Raw genomic sequence first — 18,847 nt, 5'->3', positions numbered from 1 at the left:
AACAGATGCAGGGAGAATAGATTGGGATAAACTGCAATTTTTCACTGTAGATTACAAGTAAATATTAAATTGTAATAAACGTGGTTAAGAATAATGGTATCATTCATTAAGAATAATGAATCAATAGGAGTATTTTTCAAAGTAGGCATCTATTTGGAACAGGGTGACAAAACCTGAATCCTAGGTTGGAAATAAGAGTTCTGGGGAGGAAAGATTTTTGGCTATAAGCTGAAACAAGATGCTGATGCAATGGAGGTTGAGAGAAGATTTGAGAAAGACGTGCAGGATATTAATTAGTTTAGAGAGGGTTACGTGTACCCCTTTTTAGAAGATAATCTGTTCTTAAACCTTCAGCTGGAAATAGTTTCATTTACAACCATGTTTTACATATTTACAATAAAATAGTTCCAGGGAATTGTATTTCAAAGATGCATATTGCATTTGTGTTGTCCAGTCGTTCAGCCATCTAATTGCAGTTTATGATTTCTCAGTAAGTAATGAGGCAATAATTTTTTGCAGCTGCAGTGAAAATCCCACTGGAGATCAATTAAAAGATTATGTCCAGTCATTTAGTGGACAAGACACTGCCATTAATTCTTTTCTTTTCTCCCCCCTCCATGCATCAGCTCCCACAGGCTAAGCAGGTAACATTTTGATTTAGTTCCATTTAATCTCAAGTGCCACTGCCAACTAAATACTATTTAATTGTAACTGGATAATGAGTTAGTTTATTCAATTACATTGTTCAAGCATGTATATGAACAGAATTGAAATTTAATTTGTAAATTGAAAAGTTTGGGAAAACGTACGGTAGTTAAATGTGCTTGAAATTGCCCGAATGCCTTGAAATTTATCTTGAGATTAAAATAACCTGTGAAATTATCTTGAAAGTTTATCAGAAAATCCAAAACCGAAAGTTAACACAAGTGCCAATTAAGATATAGAAGTTATAAACAGACAGGAAGGCTCAGAGCAATCTTACTGTTAGCTTCTACTATTTCTTTTGGATCAGGGTAAAATTAGATGCAATTGTGTATGGTATACATCTAAAAAACCTATCATCCTGTCAATGCTGTTCATCCAAAACATCACTGTCATACAGGCGTTAATTTTCTTTTTTTGTAAATTCCAGTGCAGTCTCTGAATGAATGATGCTTGTTGCCCAACTTGCCCGTGTTGCTAAAATTATTCATAAAATTTCTGTTGAAGGAGATTCAGATGTATTTGTGTGTATATATATCCATGAAACCAGTTTCACTTGAAAATATCATTCTCATGGAATAGGACATCAATCTTCATTTAATGCATCATAAACCTTTGTCTTCAGGGAATATATCTGAGAACATAGTTTATGTCTTTTTTGCAGGTCAATAGAGTCACCAGTTATTTCAAAATTATAGTAATAATATCCAGACAATAGTTTGATTACAATAAATCTCTTATGGGTTTCAATGCATACATAGCAATTATTTAAATGAGAAACAAATAAATAATTTGGCAACATATTCATTATGGTGTGCAATCAATTGATATTGTGTTCAGATCTGGGCTTCATCTACTCGTTGGTCAGAAATGTGGCCACAGAGAATCAGTCTTTCATACTTTGAACAATGTCCAAATATGGTGGGCAAGGAGTCTGCATGTATTTCTGGCTCTCAGCATATTGAAAAAGCTTAAGAATCTAAAATCAGAAAGCAAGATGGGAATGGATTAGAGCCAAAGAAAACCTATTGAAATCAGGCTGTTGTATGACTTGCAGCAGTCCTTTTTGAATGTCCCATAACTTCCATTTTCACATGTTGAACTTGCACAAAGTCCGGTTCAAATTGAAAAAAAAAAAGCCAAAATAGTTGTCAAAAGGTTTGCTCTGTTTCTCTCCCCACGGATATTGCCTGAGTTGCTGAGAATTTTTAGCATTTTCTCTTTACATCTAAAGCTGGCCAGGATCCCTGCACACCCAGCAATGGACACACCAAAATTTCTGTATAGGCTAATGTGACTGAAAGAGTTTGGGAAATTTAATGACAAATAGTTTTAAATTCTTATTTTGATTGACCTTTTTGAGTCCAAAATATGCCACCTCCGATGATCAACTTTCTTTATTTTTAACAGCCCAAACTTTACTTTTCTTTTCAAGCTCTTGGAAGCCAAATTCATTCATCTCCAAATCATGTGGAATTATGCTTCCTGCTCATTTTCATGATTGTGGCTACAGCTCATTGTAATCATGTTATGTGTTGGCTGGATGCTTCTTCAGGGGTGGGGGCAATATCATTTGGCCAGCCCCTGTTTAACTACTCTCCACTGCTTAAAGCCAGTCTGCACCTCTTGAAGAAATTCAGTTTGCCTGCAGCAGGCACTGTCAGGTATTTTCTAAGTGAATCCGACTTGGGAAGCTTTGGTGCAACACTTGAGAGCATGAGCTCCGTTTTCTTTTTTTTAAACTTTATTTAAGATTTTATAACATGAATAACATATAGGATTACATTAAAAAAAATTAAGAATAAAATAATAAAATTACACTACAATATCAGTAATCTAAATAAACTATACCCTCCCCAATAATTATTACACATTAATAACCCAACTCAAATTAGTCCAACCCCCCCTTTCCCGCCAAAATAAAGAGTGAAGAAGTAATAAAGTTTATAATATGTGAGAAAAAAAAACACTTACAAAAAAAAACAAAAACATAACCGATTAAAATACTAACAAAAAGAAAAGTAATTAATACTAAAATATCAGACTTAAAAACATATTTAAATCAAACTTAAATGCATATATTTAACAAACGGAGTTAAGATGAAACATAAATTTAACTGAAACTTAATATAAAAAATTAGTAAAGTTAGTAACATTATCTATCAAAAATTCTTCAACTATAATCAATTCTTAAAAAAAATTGTAGCATGAAAAAAAGATGAAAAAAACTTTCTCTATAGAGATAAACCTTCACCAAATATCAACTAACTTCACATCTATCATCATATTAGTCACATAAACCACCATCTTAAAACAAAATTCAAACCTCATTAAGCATTGTACAATTTAATTTTAGTACTCTTCCACCATTTTTCCCTTTTACTCTTAAATAGTTATCTAATAAAAGCTCCAATACCACATTTAAATATCCCCAATCATTACGTTAAAATTCAGATATCCGAATAATAAAAACACATCTACAACGAAATCTGTATCTTCAACAAATGGAGCATAAACCACAAACAAAATTCAAGCCTCATTAAAAATTGTACAATTCAATTTATAACTTTTACCATTATTCCCTTCGTTCTATAACTAAAATAGCAAAATAATATACCCCAGAATTACTCCTTTCACCTTAAAGTTACAGAAAAAATATATAAAAAAACTTATCCATCCCATTCACATTTAAATTTCAGATATTCCTTATCTACTGAATAAACTTTACAAAAAAAAACCACATCAATTTTTAGTTTTTTAAACAATCAAATACTTTCTTATGCTTTTTTTAATATTTAAACAAAAAAAACCCTTCACTCTTTAATCTAATAATACAAAAAAAAGGAAAAAAATCGGGTAGGAGGTTAAAAATACCCCCTCCCGTCTAAACCGCGCAATGCGGTAACTCCCAAAAAAAAATGGGTGTGAGATAACTCACACGTAGCAGATGACTTTCAGGAAATAGTGCCTATCCAGTTCTCTCCCCCAACTCTCACTTCATCTTAAACTAACATCATCATTATTTAATATCCCTTCTTTTTAAAAAAAACATTAAAAAAAAAAGGACAACTCTTCTTTTAATCAGCTCCAACTGCCGAGTCACCATTACACCATTCCTTCTTGGAGCACGGCTCTTTTCTTCTATCTCTTGTCTCCTTAGAGATCGTGGTGGACTATGTCTCTGTTGAAACTGAGTAATTGGCAGCTCTTGAGCAAATGCTATAGCTTCCTTTGGAGAATCAAAGAACTTTGGTTGGCAACCATCTTGAAAAACCTTCAAAACAGCTGGATATCTAAAGGTTGCCTTATAACCTTTCTTCCACAACAACTCTTTAGCAGGATTGAATTCCCGTCGTTGGAACATAACTTCTTGACTCAAATCCGCATAGAAGAAAACTCGATTATTTTGAATCATCAAGGGTGATTTTCTCTGTTGTGCATTTCTAATAGCCACTTGTAAAATTGTTTCTCTGTCGTAATAATTCAAGCAACGAACCAGAACAGGTCTTGGACTTTGACCTGAAATAGGTCTTCTACGCAAGGCTCTGTGAGCACGTTCCAGTATTATACCTTCCGGGAAATGTTCTTTACCCAACACCTGCGGAATCCATTCAGTAAAAAATTTTCTTGGGTCTGGTCCTTCCATACCTTCCGGCAAACCAATAATCTTTATATTGTTCCGTCTGGATTGGTTTTCCAAATAATCAATCTTTTTCACCAAATTTTTATTTTGAGTTTGTAAGTCTTCGACCATTTTGGTCATATCAAAAACTTGATCTTGTATTTCGTCTATATCTTCTTTACCTGAATTAAATTTATCTCTCACTTCAAGCTTAAAAGCTCCAAACTCAGCCATCTGTTGAGAATGTATTTTCACCAAAGTATTAAACCTAGTACCAAGTTCAGTCATAATCTTGAATAATACCTGCATTGTATAAGATAATTTAGATTCAAGATTCACAAAAATCTTTTCAATTGGAAGAGATATTGGCTCAACAGATTCCTGCTTCTTCTCCAAAGGATCTTCTATTCCTTCCTTCATTCTGGTTGCCTTCCTTGTAGTATGACTGCGTGTGGAAACCCCAGCCACAGCCTCTCCAGCAATGACTGAAGGACGCTGGCCGGGGTTTTCCCCAGTCCACATGTATTAAATTCTCCCAGTACATCAAGTTGTATAGGTTCTTGTATCTCAAGAGATGCAGTTTGCAGCGCCACCTCTACAGCTGACAAATGCCTTTGAGTAACTCTTTGTTCTAAAGGCTGTTTGGCGCCCACTTTAGGGGGCTCCACTGATGTAACATAGAGCTCTACATCCGAACACTGTATCTCTCTCCTGGGATCCATTTCACGCTGAGTCCTGGTGCCTTTCCTGTAGGTAGGCTCCAAAACTTGAACTTTTGGAAAATGTAGTTTTTTGATGATCTGTTGTCGCTTTTTTTTGCTCTTTTCCACCAATTGTACCATCATAAGTTAAATTAACAGCACTAAAATTATCTAAACTTTTAAAGAATTTTAACGGGCATTTCTAGACAAAACAATAAGATAGAGTCAAGAGAGGACTGGAAGGCACGTCTGATCCTTACGCCATCTTGCCACGCCCCCATGAGCTCCGTTTTCTGACAGTGAACCAGAGTTTTTGTGTGAGAGGGCTAACGGGGGTGAGGAATGATGTAGATTTGTGCTCAGAATGTTCTGTCAGTTGGTGCTACAAGTCATGCCTGATGGGCCTTGGATATTACTGAAATAATTAATTTAACCTTGTATGAGCATAGGCAAGTACAGGGAATGCGTCTTCAACTTCAGTTGTGTTACCAGCCTTACACAGTGCTCAGTACCTCAAAAGCCTTCTCATGACCAATAAGATTCAAACCTCATGTTAATTGGTCTGCATCCTTGCATACTTAGCATGAAGGAGAGCCTTGTAAATCAGCTTGCTCACACTTTCCTCTTCATTCAGCAGAACCACATTCCTAAACACCTTTCAGGATATACTTCCTCTGTCTTCGAGAACAAGGTGTCATAGAATCATATACAGTGGCAACTAACTGTAAGGGATAAGGTGTACTTTTGTATATCTTCATGGGGAATATATTTTCTGAAGGCCAAAACCATTGGAGACAAAAGTACTCTCAAAACCTAATCCCCTTCTTCATTTCCTGTCCCTCTCCAGACCACATTTTTTTTTCCTGATTTATAAGCCATTGAGTTAGGCAGGGTGATAAAAGCAAGTAAACTGTGATGTGTAACAGAGAGGGGTGAGATACAACTGTAACAAAGAAACCTTGAATGTTACCTCACTGAAAGGCCTCAGTTAGATTTAAATAATCCATTTGAAGGTCTGATGGAAATTATATAAAGTAAGTTTGTGCCCAAACCAGGTTGGGAATCAGACCCTGGTACAAAGTTAAAATGCTCTGTTGTCTTGGGAGGCAGACAAGTTGAACATCATCCCACTAACCACCTTCCTACTAAAATCAGAGCTTGAACTTAAAACACAAAGCTGATCAATAAGGAAGGTTTTTTTTTTGCAGGTCACGTGTGAGATTGTTTAGCTGTAGTCTTGTGTTAAAAAGAAAATGATTATTCCTGATTTTAATATGTTATTAGTGTTGTTCCAGCATCAAGGTGCGAAACTGGCTTATTCAGGAAGACCGAAGTCTCCCTGAACCTACTGGCAGTGTAAGGGTTTAAGAAAATTAGTTGTATTAGACAAATTAGTTAATAGGTAATTTGATCTATACCTTCTCACACTCTTAAGTTACCACGGCATATTATGTACAAAACATTAGTTATTATGAAGTCCCTCATTGCACTAAAAATGGAAGTGGTACCTTCTATTCCATTATTTACAGACAGTTATACAATTTCTCTTTGATTTTTGGGGAAGATTAATTGTGTATCTATATTGAATACAGATTTACAGCAGAAAAATATTGAAAGAAAATGCAGTCTTATTCTTCCAGGGTAAACCTTGCACATTTATAGGACATTCTGTACAGACGATTAGTCTCTTCTTAATTCATTCATTGGTTGTTTACGTATAAAAGGCAGTTTAAAGGGAAAGGACTCTTTGAGGTGAGGTACAGTGCCAAACTCCTCTCAGATCACACAGTAAATACCAGCTTCTGCCCACTGTCTGGTTGTTTTTGTGGAGCAGGAGAATCCATGAGCAACTGGAGAAAATTATGGTTTTCATCCATCATCCTTGATGTGAGATAACAATAATTCCCCAGATTGTTTTTTGTCGACTAATGGTGACTTTTATCAAAATCATTGGACACAGTATTCATGAAAGAACAAAGTCTTCTGCTGTTCTCTTCCTGCCAAAGAAGATGCCATTTTACGCCATGGTTCTTTTCATTCCAGTAAATCCTTCCCCAGAGGATGGTAAATGAAAGATGCCGAAAAGTCTGAAAGTAGGATCAGGTTGCCTCAAAAGGTGTGAAAAGTACCTGTTAATGTGTTATAGCATTAACAGCTTTGGTTGGGCTCAAAAATATGCCCCTCTTGTGTAAGTGTTTAGTGTCAACCTGTCCATAATCAACCTTTGACTTAACTACAATTGCATATTGCTGATTTCTCTGCACCATGTAACTGAAGGTCATTGCACTGGACAATAAAGATTTTGCTTTCTGAACACTTGTGGGTGTATTTTATGGATGTTTGGGCTGTTGATACAAAAATCACCTTAACTTTTCATATCATGTACTTTAGATGTAACCTATTTTTGTGATTCATGCACTTAGCAGTGCAGATGCTATGCAAATGTTATCTTAGGCCTGGGCATGCTTAGATAGATAGACATACAATAAAAGTAGCTCACATATATTGATGCTGTGCATTACATTGATTATAGATTGAGCACATGTTGATGCACATAGCACAGTGAGTGTACTTAACAAGAGCATTAATTGTCTTCAGGAAGATTCAGTACATCACAAATGTCTCGCCAATGCCGTCAACAGCTACAATACATTCTGTTACATTTATGGTGAGTATATGCTGAAGCTGAAAGCAGCAGCATGACTGCACTGATTAAAAATGCCTATGAGCTCTATTTCAGTTGTAAAATTGATGACTAAAACAAACCCTATATTCCTCAGTGGAAAATAATTTCTAGGTCAGTTGAACTAACACAATGTGTTTGCATCATTAAACAAGCTAAATTCAATTTTTAAAAAAATAATGTTTCTCTGACTTCCTGCGTGATACAGCAAATCTGAAATTATCTTTGTATTCAGCTTTAAGTTGTCCATCATAATCCCCTTTTTTTTTCAAAAAGCAAATGTTTTGAAAAAAATTGTGGTGCAGTGTTATGTCATTTCATGTCATTGGATATTTGGCCAGACACTTGTGTCAAACAATGCAACCATGGCACAATTTCTACATCAGGGACATGCAAGCTGCTGCCACTTGCAACGTGTTTCTCCTTCTAGAACTTCACCGTGAACCAACTATATTGACATTGGAGGTGACTGTTCTTAGGTAATCTGGGACAACCTGGTCTCAGTATATTATTAGCCTGGAACGTATCAATTAGTGCCAGCTTGAATCCATGGCTGCACTAACAGACACACTCCCAGCCCTCACTACCTCCTTGATCTGTAACCCAGCATGAACCTGTCATCTCCTAACTTGCCACAGGCTGATTTGACTGATCTCCTTTTCTCTGTTCCCCAATCTTTCCATAATCTGTCATTTCTGCTCATTTAACCTCCCATTCTCTCCTGACTTCATACACTACCATTCCTACTCTCATCTCCAAACCAAATCACAGATCCACTAAATCCTTTGGCCATTACTTCCCCAAAAGAAGTCTGGGCAGTAGATTCTCAGCTCTAGACACCTCAAATGCAAGCAACTGTTTCGTGGAGGTCCACTGGCCGAAATGTTCTGTTGTATGAGGAAGCTGCCTGCAAGTTAAAATGTCAGCTTTTCAACTATAATTAGATGAAATACCACACAAATTTCTTCTTTTCTGTATCTGTTAATCAGTCCACGAGCAGCAAACTCCTTCCCTGCCAACAAATTACCAAGTAAACATAATTCAGCCAATCCATCTTTATCAGTTTTTTTTGTATTTCTTCATTTTTATCATTTTTCTTTTCATAATTAAAACCCAATGTGTTTATTGAATTTATTATCATAATTTGTTAGCATAACTGAACCAAATGCAGCAAGTCTTAAAATCCGGACTGCCTGGGGATTGTGTTGGTTTGGATTTTCTGGATTTTTGGGCAGTAGTTTTAGAATTCAAATGTAAGGAGGAATAAAGAAGAGATGAACAGGTAAATCTTGATTTTTTTATTCATTAGTGAATACAGCCTGCTTCATTTATCAAAATGACCAGTTTTAAAGAAAAATAAAGTCAACACCTGTCAAAAATGTAAACATTTTTTCTCGACAAAAAAAAGAGCGACATAGTTTAAAATGAATATTACAAAAGAAAAATACAGAATACAAATGAATTTCTTTGTGATACAGTGGCCTGTATTCAGCGTGCTCGCTTGTTGCCGCTGTGCCTCTGTGGTGGTCAGTCATACACGCACGCACACAAATGCCCGCTAAATTTTAAAAGTTGGAGAGTCCAGATTTTTGGCTTCTGGGTTTTTTTTGGCTTTTACTGTATGCCATATCAGATTTGGCTCATTCCTTTGCATGGTTTTAAAAATGTATTGCTAGTGTTCACATTTGGCCTCTTCTTACACTATGATGATGGTATTCAAGTTGTCAGAGTATCTTGTATCCTTGGGCAACTTAATCCCATGCATAAGCTTTAACATTTATGGCAACGATTCCCTCAGCATCATTGACATTATAAACTTATGAGGAGGATTTTCAGGTTGAATGCTAAATGTCTTCTAAAAGACCACAATAGGCAATTCGCAGTAAAGGGCGATTAGAGGAAATTGTCTAGCTAAGTAGTTCATGTTGCAAGGCAGCCAAAGGAAACCTTCCAGTACTCCGACATTTCGATGATGATTCAATGTAATTATGAACAGCAGGGAGTCCAAAACTCCTAGCTAATGCCCTTCTGTGGTCACAACTGACCAAGTAAATAGATTTGTACCAGAAAGTTAAACCGGAAAGTCTGCAGACTTCGCAGTGGATCCTCTGAATGGACTTAAACAGGAAGGTTAGGAGACTTTCAGTGGAGCTGCAGAGTTTCTCCAGCACTTTTGCGTATTGTACTGAAAAGTACGTTTGTTTTGTGGTGGTGCCATCAGCAACATTCCTGTCAACTGTTTAATGTGAGTTGCTGTGTCGTGCTCATTTTCTTGTTTTGTTTTTTCATTTTTCAGTGTATGTCTTTACCTGCATTAGCCTGAACTGATCTAATAACGTTATGTTTTCATGCAAATGCAAAGGTTCTGAGAGTCTAAAAATTGAATGTCACCTTTTGCTTGTGCTCTGGACGATTTTCGCTTTTCACACTGATGCTAATTCATGTCACTGCAAAAATTTCTGAAATGAGCCACAAAGCCTTTTGAAGCATTACTAACAGGTTTACACCCAGAAACATGCACTAAAACCCAAGCCACAATGCATCCAACAGATCCACGCTTAATCTAGCACAGCCGAACGTGGACAGCATCTGACATGATTGCCACGGGAAAGAGAACAGTAGGGGAGAGGGAGTAAGCTGAATGGAACTTAAAAGTTTGTGGACGCTGTAATTGTAGTCAAAACACAGAGATGCTGGAGGAACTCTGCTGGTCTCACGACATCTGTTGGAGGTAAAGATATATTACTGATGTTTTGGGCCTGAGCCCTTCCTTGAGGCCTGAGCAAAAAAAAAGAAAGGCATCTGTGTGATGGAATAAGCTCCTGGATTTACACAGCATGACATATAGATATCTCTGGCCTTGGTGATAGAGGCCGAAAAGATCACCCATCTGCCAAAGGAGAGGACAGGATATCCAACAAGACTGATGAAGCAATCTGACCTGAACAGTGAACCAGATTTTTCTTTCTACTGGAGCTGCTTGTTTAGTCACATTTTCTAATTTAATTTTGGATTCTCTGCTTCTGTATATTGTTGCTCTGCCTTTAGAAGAGTCTTGCAGGAAATGTCTTCAATGCTGTTCATGGGGAAAATCCCCAAAATATGGAGTGGTGCTGGAAGGAAATTCATGACATCTAAGTATATCAAGGTGGCTTCTGGACCAATACAAATACCATGCTGGCACTCCCACAGCTAACCCACATCATCTTCTTGCCTTCGCTCCATCCTTGACATCCTGCTTCTCCAATAGACCCATGATCTACTGGCGTGACCACTGAGGGCTGCAATCTACCCTCTGAAAACAATGAACTGCTTATGAATGGGTGCTCCCTCTTTGATAAGGAAATCAAGCTGCTCCCTTTGAGATTCATTCTGCTCCATTGTGGCATGGAAAACCTGGAGTTCCAAACATTAGTACTGTCTGAGATGACAAAGGTGGTGCCATCTGAAATATGATGTGGTTGACAAGCTGTTAAACCTTGTTTAGTGCAAGTGATGACTTGCACTCAACAAGGGGAGCTTGGAAGAGACTATTTCACTGCTCTCAAAGGTAGCCATGAAACCCTGACCCTGCTGTGATTGTGCACTCTTCCTTGCAATGGCTCACCAAGGATCCTGCTAGCATCCACTAGCTTCGCTGATGATGGCTGTGTGATACAGATAAAGTCCACGCATAGTTTTTCTGCTTCAATAGAGCCATACTCTGATCTAACTTCTGGGCTGGTCTCTGCCACAATGGAGCAGAATGAATCTCAAAGGGAGCAGCTTGATTTCCTTATCAAAGAGGGAGCACCCATTCATAAGCAGTTCATTGTTTTCAGAGGGTAGATTGCAGCCCTCAGTGGTCACGCCAGTAGATCATGGGTTACAAGAAGAAAAATGATGCTCTGAGTGAGTGTAATGTGCGTCGAAAGAACCAAAGACTTGTTGATCCAAACCAAGGTTTTTATTAACTAAAAGACTGGAGCATGTGACAAGTTGGTCAACCAGTCAGAATGACCTAGTCTGGATAGGAGCAATCCTTTAAGACCTGCCAGTAGGTGTGGCTACACTCTCAGCCAATCACAGTGATCCTACACTACCATATGTACGTATTCTTTTCTTTGGCTTGGCTTCGCGGACGAAGATTTATGGAGGCGTATGTCCATGTCTGCTGCAGGCTCGTTGGTGACTGACAAGTCCGATGCGGGACAGGCAGGCATGGATGCAGCGGTTGCAAGGGAAAATTGGTTGGTTTGGGTTGGGTGTTGGGTTTTTCCTCCTTTGACTTTTGTCAATAAGGTGGGCTCTACGGTCTTCTTCAAAGGAGGTTGCTGCCCGCCGAACTGTGAGGTGCCATGATGCACGATTGGAAGCGATATCAGCCCACTGGTGGTGGTCAATGTGGCAGGCACCAAGAGATTTCTTTAAGCAGTCCTTGTACCTCTTCTTTGGTGCACCTCTGTCTCGGTGGCCAGTGGAGAGCTCTCCATAGAACACAATCTTGGGAAGGCGATGGTCCTCTATTCTGGAGACGTGACCCACCCAGCGCAGTTGGGTCTTCAGCAGCATGGATTCGATGCTTGCAGACTCTGCCAGCTCGAGTACTTCGATGTTGGTGATGAAGTCATTCCAATGAATGTTGAGGATGGAGCGGAGACAGCGTTGAAGGAAGCGTTCTAGGAGCCATAGGTGATGCCGGTAGAGGACCCATGACTATACTATATATACTATATATATAATTACATAATATATATATATATTTATATAATATATATATGTATGTACACACACTGTTTATTCTGTTTACAAGCTGGCTCCATGATTAGTTATTAAACAAGGAGAAAAAATGCATCCAAATCAACATAAGGTACAATAAATAGTATTGCAGTCTCACTGCTGCCAACTCGAAAACAGTTCTACACAAATTTTCGAGCTTCTGAATTAATTGGTCCAGTTTAGAAACACTCTTCCAATTAAAGGTTTCTAGATACTAAAGGGAAAAGATCAAGAAGACCTGGTACAAGGGTAGAGATTAGCAGACATAATCCAACATTTAAAGAGAGGGTTTTCAGGAGTGAAGTCGGGGAACACTTCCTCAGACAGAGAACAGTTGGATTTGAGACTCCCTTCCACCCTATCTTAAACAGAAAACCCCATCTCCAAATACAATATTAAAACTAAATTTACACAACAGAGGTAGGAGTGAGGATTACCTTTAAAAATGTGCTTTTATTTTATGCAATTTAAAACAAAAATTGGAATTTCCCAGTGAAAAGTCACCAATTACAGATGAAAATTAGACTGCAGGAACAGAACTAACTGCAGATTGAGATGTTCCTACAAAGCAAAATTGTAAGTACTGGCTTGGGGTAGTGAGGAAGGAGGGGAAGGAAATAACCCAACAACGTGAAGCCACATGTCTTGTCTCTGTCAGCTTCTTAAACTGAAGTCAAAATAATAAAACAAAATAGACTTTGCAAGGAATTACTTTTGTGCACTTCATTACTCTTTTAATTTTGCAAATTCACTGCAACCTGTAATACTCCTGAAGGCCTGGCCACATAGAACGAACAACAATGTTCCCTTGATTCAAAACAAAATATAGGTTTGCATTTATCATCATAATAATGCAAAAAGGCATTATAACCTCTTAGTAAATATCATGAGGCTTTAGCGATGGACCTCGGGGAAGGAGGCAGGCTATGAAAAATATCTGACACTTTTTCATCACATCTGAGAAAATCTGGTCTTAATGTTCAATAGAGAGTTAAATACCCCTCTGTGCAGTTAATGAACAGTGAAATCCACCTCACCCAAGAATGGACTTTTATGAAATATAGTATTAATTCTGATTTTTTTAAAAATTCAAATGGAAAAAAAATCCAAGGCCACGTTCAATTATTGGATATATAAAATAAAACTGCAATGGGCCATCCCAGTGCATGGGAGCACAAAAAAGATTGTCAAAATTATCATTTAAAAATGATCTCCGCTATGCACCTGTTGGTTTGTTGGTTTTTTTTTTGGTTGGGGTTGAGTAGAGCAGTAGTGTATTTCTTTCAGTGATTGTTGCCTGTGGTTTGAAATAGAGCTCCAGTGTAGGCTGAGAGAAGGGATCAGAGTAAGGTGTCAGGAGCTTTGGCGACTGGAGCTCCTGACGTCCGACTCTGAACCCTCCCCTCGGCTACCACATACCGACACCTGACTCCAAGCCCTCCCCTTGGCCAGCACTCCCGATGCCGACTCCGAACCCTCCTCTCGGCCTACTGCACATGCACACCGGATGGGCATCGGGAGCTCTGGTATAGGCCAAGGGATTCAGTGGCTTCTGTTTTGAACTGTGATCTCACAGCACAGTTCAAAAATATGCAGTGTGGGAGGACCATGGTGGGGTCAAGAGCACTGCCGAGCTGAAGATGCAGGAGGTGTTTTTGCTCTCTCCCCCCCCCCCTCCCCCAGCTACACTCCTGGGTGGGATTGAAATGAATATCCCCACATTAATGATCCAGAGATCTGAAGGCTAGTCTTGTAACTTGACCAGTATGCTACCAGACTCTCTGCTTATGGTCCAGAAGTTGAAACAGTGGTGGAACAGTGTGAATGCCAAGCATTTACATCATTGCTAATCACATCGGCTGAGAAATTGTTTGGTTCAGCACCGCACACTATGGCTTGTCAAGCAACAATCACCTATGCTCCACAATCAGCCATTCAAGGCTGATCCTTCCTTTGCTGGGCAGCTGTCTGAGCCAGCCCACATAATGCAAGAGCTTCTCAGAGTTCTTAAACTTGATTCTTGAACATCCACGTGGACACAAAGTGAAAGGGATTGGCTGCAGTGTAGCAGTAGGACATCACAACACACACTCTTTGTAAAAAGTTTTATCATTGACTTGTCCTGGCATTCTCAAGACTGTTGAATTATATTCTTGTGTTAGCTGCTGCTTCACTGCATTCACCTAACCAAGGGAAGTCGCTAACCCTAATACAAATGGTCATGTTCTAACTAAGCCTTGAGACTGGACATTGAGCATTGCTTTTTTTTTGCCTGACAGGTATAATAGACTCATTGAATCAGACCACGTGCTTATGCAGGATTTAGATTTTAACTGCATGCCCAGTTGTACTTTCAGTGATTGCACCTGACCCCTAGTTTGAGGTCGATGACTAACTTGCAATTCTTAACCCCTCTTATTTGTTTCCTTAACCACCCATGAGGGAGGAAATGCCTCAAGAGTGAGAAGTGTGAGCTAGATGACAGGATGGTACCAATTATTGGCTCCACCTTGTCCTTCCATTGGAGCCATGCTTCAGGCAAATGATCAAAAGGGACAGGAGTTAATGAGAATGTATATGATTGTTACATGCTTTGTGTGTGTACTGTATGGGTGTGCACTGTGGTCCAGAGAAACACTGTTTTATCTGATTGTATATGTACAGCCAGGTGATAATGAACTTGATTAGTGAGAGTGATGTACTGTAGGAAAGGCAAGTTTAATGATTTAGAGGGGTCTCATAATGTACATTAAAATAATCCGATGTAGTGGCATAAAGTGAACCACACCTGGAGATTGATTAGTTAGGGATTTCTCACTTCCAATTGATAGTGAACTTCATTGATTTAAAAATCCCCTCACAGTGCATCCTCCCACATATTGAATGGCTCTCTGATAACTTTTAGCTACTGCGGCTACGATATTGACTGCCCACAATTGAAACAGCAGTCCGACGGGTACAAGATCTCACCAGTGATCTGACCTGCAGAATGGACCTCATCTGAACAAAATATATTTTGTGCATTGACCATTGTGCATTGCAAGGGTCCATTCTTCAGGGTAAAAAAAAAAAACAGGGAATATGGAACAAGTCATTATTACGAAAGGTTCAGGGAATCATTGACTGAAATTTTGCATTCGGTGTGGGGGTGGTGGGGGTCAATGCAGAAGGTTGAAAAGATTTTATGCATCATTTGCAATTTCTTGGAAGTTTATTGGTGTCCTGCGATGTTTTTGATTGTAGAGTCGAATTTTTTTTCATATTTCTGTAATTTCTTTAATCTTCAGTATAATTTCTCTTGTCTCAGTTTGTAAGAGGCCTGCACTTTTTGCAGCTTAGAACTGTTTAAAGTCTGCTTATATTCTTCTTGCTCGAGTATCCTTAATTTATGCTTTCCTTTTCCTAATCAATATCTAAACCCTTCTTTGTCAAGTCTGAAATATTCCCACTCTTCAGACTTACTGGACTTTATTTTAATAATTTTTCTTTGAATGCTACCTTCAACATTTTTTAGACACTGTTCGTGTTAAGTTTTTAAGCATTAAAGGGGCATGTATTTGTATGTACTCAGTGTTAGCCATTACTTGTTGATAGGTTAATCAGTTCTATAATCTACCATAGCTAATTCACATTTTTCTCCTTCAAATATTGCTTTATATGGATTTAAGGCCCTAATTTCAAATGAAACTAAGTTGCATTTAATCGTTATATGAAGTTCTATGATATTATGTTCACACTTCCCTCGAGGTATTTAACTGTCAGATTATTAACTAGCCATTCTTTATTTTAAAATACTTCTCACAGTTCCTTACTATTCTGATCTAGAAAAGCATGTTTTATAGAATCCATGGATTTGTCCTCATTATTATGCTAAATTGGTTTGCTTCGCCTCTTTGTATTTTAGTCTCCATTAATATTATGCAAGAGTTAGTACTTGTTACTATGACCTATGTTGTTACCACAGTTTTTGAGTTCTGTAGATAACTTCTTCCAATGTTTTCTGCTTCTTGCTGTTTTCCAGATCTCTCCAAATTGATTCCACTTCTGTTTTTTTTTTTTTCCGTTGGCCGAGATCCTCTCTCTGCACTCTGTCATCCCATCCTTCATTATTATTCTTCATTTGCATTTTTTCCAGTTTCATGGAATATTTTCTTTAATCTTTTTATTGGTTTTAACATATGCAAAATACATAGGTACATATGGTAATAATAATAAAGTAAATTAATATGGAGTTACAAGAATCAAATAACAATGAACAAGGTACATATGACTCCATGTTATTAAATGAAAAAAAGGAAAAGAGAAAAAAAAACATATTCCTAAACTAAAAACCAAACTCCACCCTGCTGGCCAAGTTAAGGAGTCCACTACTGATAATAATAACTATGGGGTCATGAAAAAAAAGACCAAAAATAATCAATCTAGAAGTTTTAAAAGTAATTGAGAAAAGGACCCCAAAGAGAAAGAAAGTTAAAAATCCATTGCAGAAGTAGAACACCTAATTTTTTTCTAGGGAGAGACATGCCGCGGCATCTTACAACCATTGAGTATGAGTGGGCGGGGCAGTAAAATGGCTCTTCTCTCAATGAGGGAAGCAAAAGCCACTACATGGGATCGTGAAAAAGTCCATATTAAATCCATTGGCCCACTTACTCCAAAATACCAACAAAAGGGCTAGGAGTCAAGTTAATATTAAGAACTAACGTTAAGGTGTGAAATACCCATTGCCAGAAATTAAAAAGGACATAGCCAAAACATATGATACAAAGTACCTTGAATTATTTTAATTCCTTTTGTAATTTTACAGCCTCATCTCTGTAAAGGGCATATTCGATCAACCCCATTTATTTCTACTTTTTGTCTTTTTTTTTTGAGAATGCGTTCAGGTAAAGAACCTCGTTTTGTGCCATGTTCTTATGTTTGGATGCACAGTCAATTCATACTGTAACATTAGTCATTTCACTACCTTGTCCTGAACCCAGGCATTGGACAGGCAATTTGACATTCAGGACTTATGCCTCTGCATACAAAGCTTTCAGATAACTTCATCTCTCACTGATAAATCACAATGTTCAAACCTCAGAGTCCAGCTCGTCAACTCTGAGGAGAAATTCTTCAAGCTGTAGACACACATTGCAAATGTGGTTACCACAGTTCCGAGTGGCTTTCAACAGCTCCCATGTGAACTGCTGCAACACATCATCTGCCCTGTCCATGTTCATTTTTATTTATTTAAATAAGTTAACGTATTTAAGTCTTTAAACACAAACTTTCATCTTTGCTCTTACCTCGATCAATGGCCACACTTCACACACTTTCCCTTGCTGGACACCTCACAATGTGCCAAAACACACTTTAAGTGATTCCAGCCTCTCATAATTTTGGCTGAGGCATGCTGCCACTCAACACAATGGTAATCATTTGCTGCACAGTGTAATGCTAGTAATTAACATGCAGCAGGTTAATTTAGAGATGGGAGCAGCAAATTAGCTCCCTTGTTCTGTTCGCTATTAAAATTTCTTATCCCTTGCTTCTGTTTACAAACTTATTCAATGTTAACTTAGTTTTAAATGTGTGCAATTATTTCAGCACCAAGAACAACAAAGATTAAGAATTAAGATAAAATTAAGAATCCCGTTCACTCCATATGTGATTAAAATCTATACATCATAGTTGGGAAATAACTAGAAATTAATCTTCACATGGAAATTAATGATCTCTCTTCAGTGATGAAAAATATCTAGTTGAAAATCTAGTCATGAGAATGGACAATGTGGCTTTAATTTACCATAACGCAATCATATTTTCTGCTGATTATTCTTTCTATTCCTTAGCTGAATGCTGATGCTGACCGTGTACTTATGACCACAATTGCAATGCCAGTATTTAGCAGGAAAAATGAGACAGTGAGTATGTGTTGAATTCATTAAATCCAGGTTTGGGTCTTATTTGCAATTGACAACAAGAATAAACACAATGAGCTTTCCATCAAGGATATCTGGAGGGAAGGAAGATCCGATGTTTAAAATTCAGTTTTCAATTCTTGTAATATTGTGCAATAGTATTTATAGAAAGTTTAACATGCTTTCTGATAACAACCCAGAATAGCACTGGAGAAGGTTCAGATCCCAATCTCTGGATATCCTTTGGTGAAGTGAGACGAGTAACAGGAGAGGGGATGTATTGGAGAGTAAACTGAAAGCAAAACAAACATACAAGAAGCACACGTTCTCAGTAGTAGCTGAAGAATTGAATTCTTGGAAAATAATTATTTGAATAATTTTATGGTCCTGACAGCGGACTCAAGGCATTCTTCTGGGAGTGGTGGGCACAGACGTTCCAGTAAAAGAGCTTTTGAAAGTTATTCCTAAGTATAAGGTA

At 37.9% G+C, this 18,847-nt stretch overlaps 1 protein-coding gene across 22 annotated transcripts in view; it reads left to right on the top strand.

Moving 5' to 3' along the window:
* Positions 1–18,847, top strand: part of cacna2d3a (calcium channel, voltage-dependent, alpha 2/delta subunit 3a) — a 732,424-nt gene that overhangs the window by 452,437 nt on the left and 261,140 nt on the right. For 21 of the 22 annotated variants that reach the window (XR_011358017.1, XR_011358016.1, XR_011358018.1 and 18 more), the window contains 2 exons: positions 18,301–18,372; positions 18,764–18,844. Coding sequence is in view for 18 of the 22 variants with exons in the window: in XM_069939674.1 (XP_069795775.1) it covers positions 18,301–18,372; positions 18,764–18,844 (153 nt within the window). In the remaining 4 variants the exon portion in view is untranslated. The remainder of the gene's footprint in view (positions 1–18,300; positions 18,373–18,763; positions 18,845–18,847) is intronic. The other variant, XM_069939671.1, reaches the window with a different exon arrangement.

This window comes from Narcine bancroftii, chromosome 5 (assembly GCF_036971445.1).
Source record: "Narcine bancroftii isolate sNarBan1 chromosome 5, sNarBan1.hap1, whole genome shotgun sequence".
Taxonomy (NCBI): domain Eukaryota; kingdom Metazoa; phylum Chordata; class Chondrichthyes; order Torpediniformes; family Narcinidae; genus Narcine; species Narcine bancroftii.
This window is presented reverse-complemented; position numbering and strand designations above follow the sequence as displayed.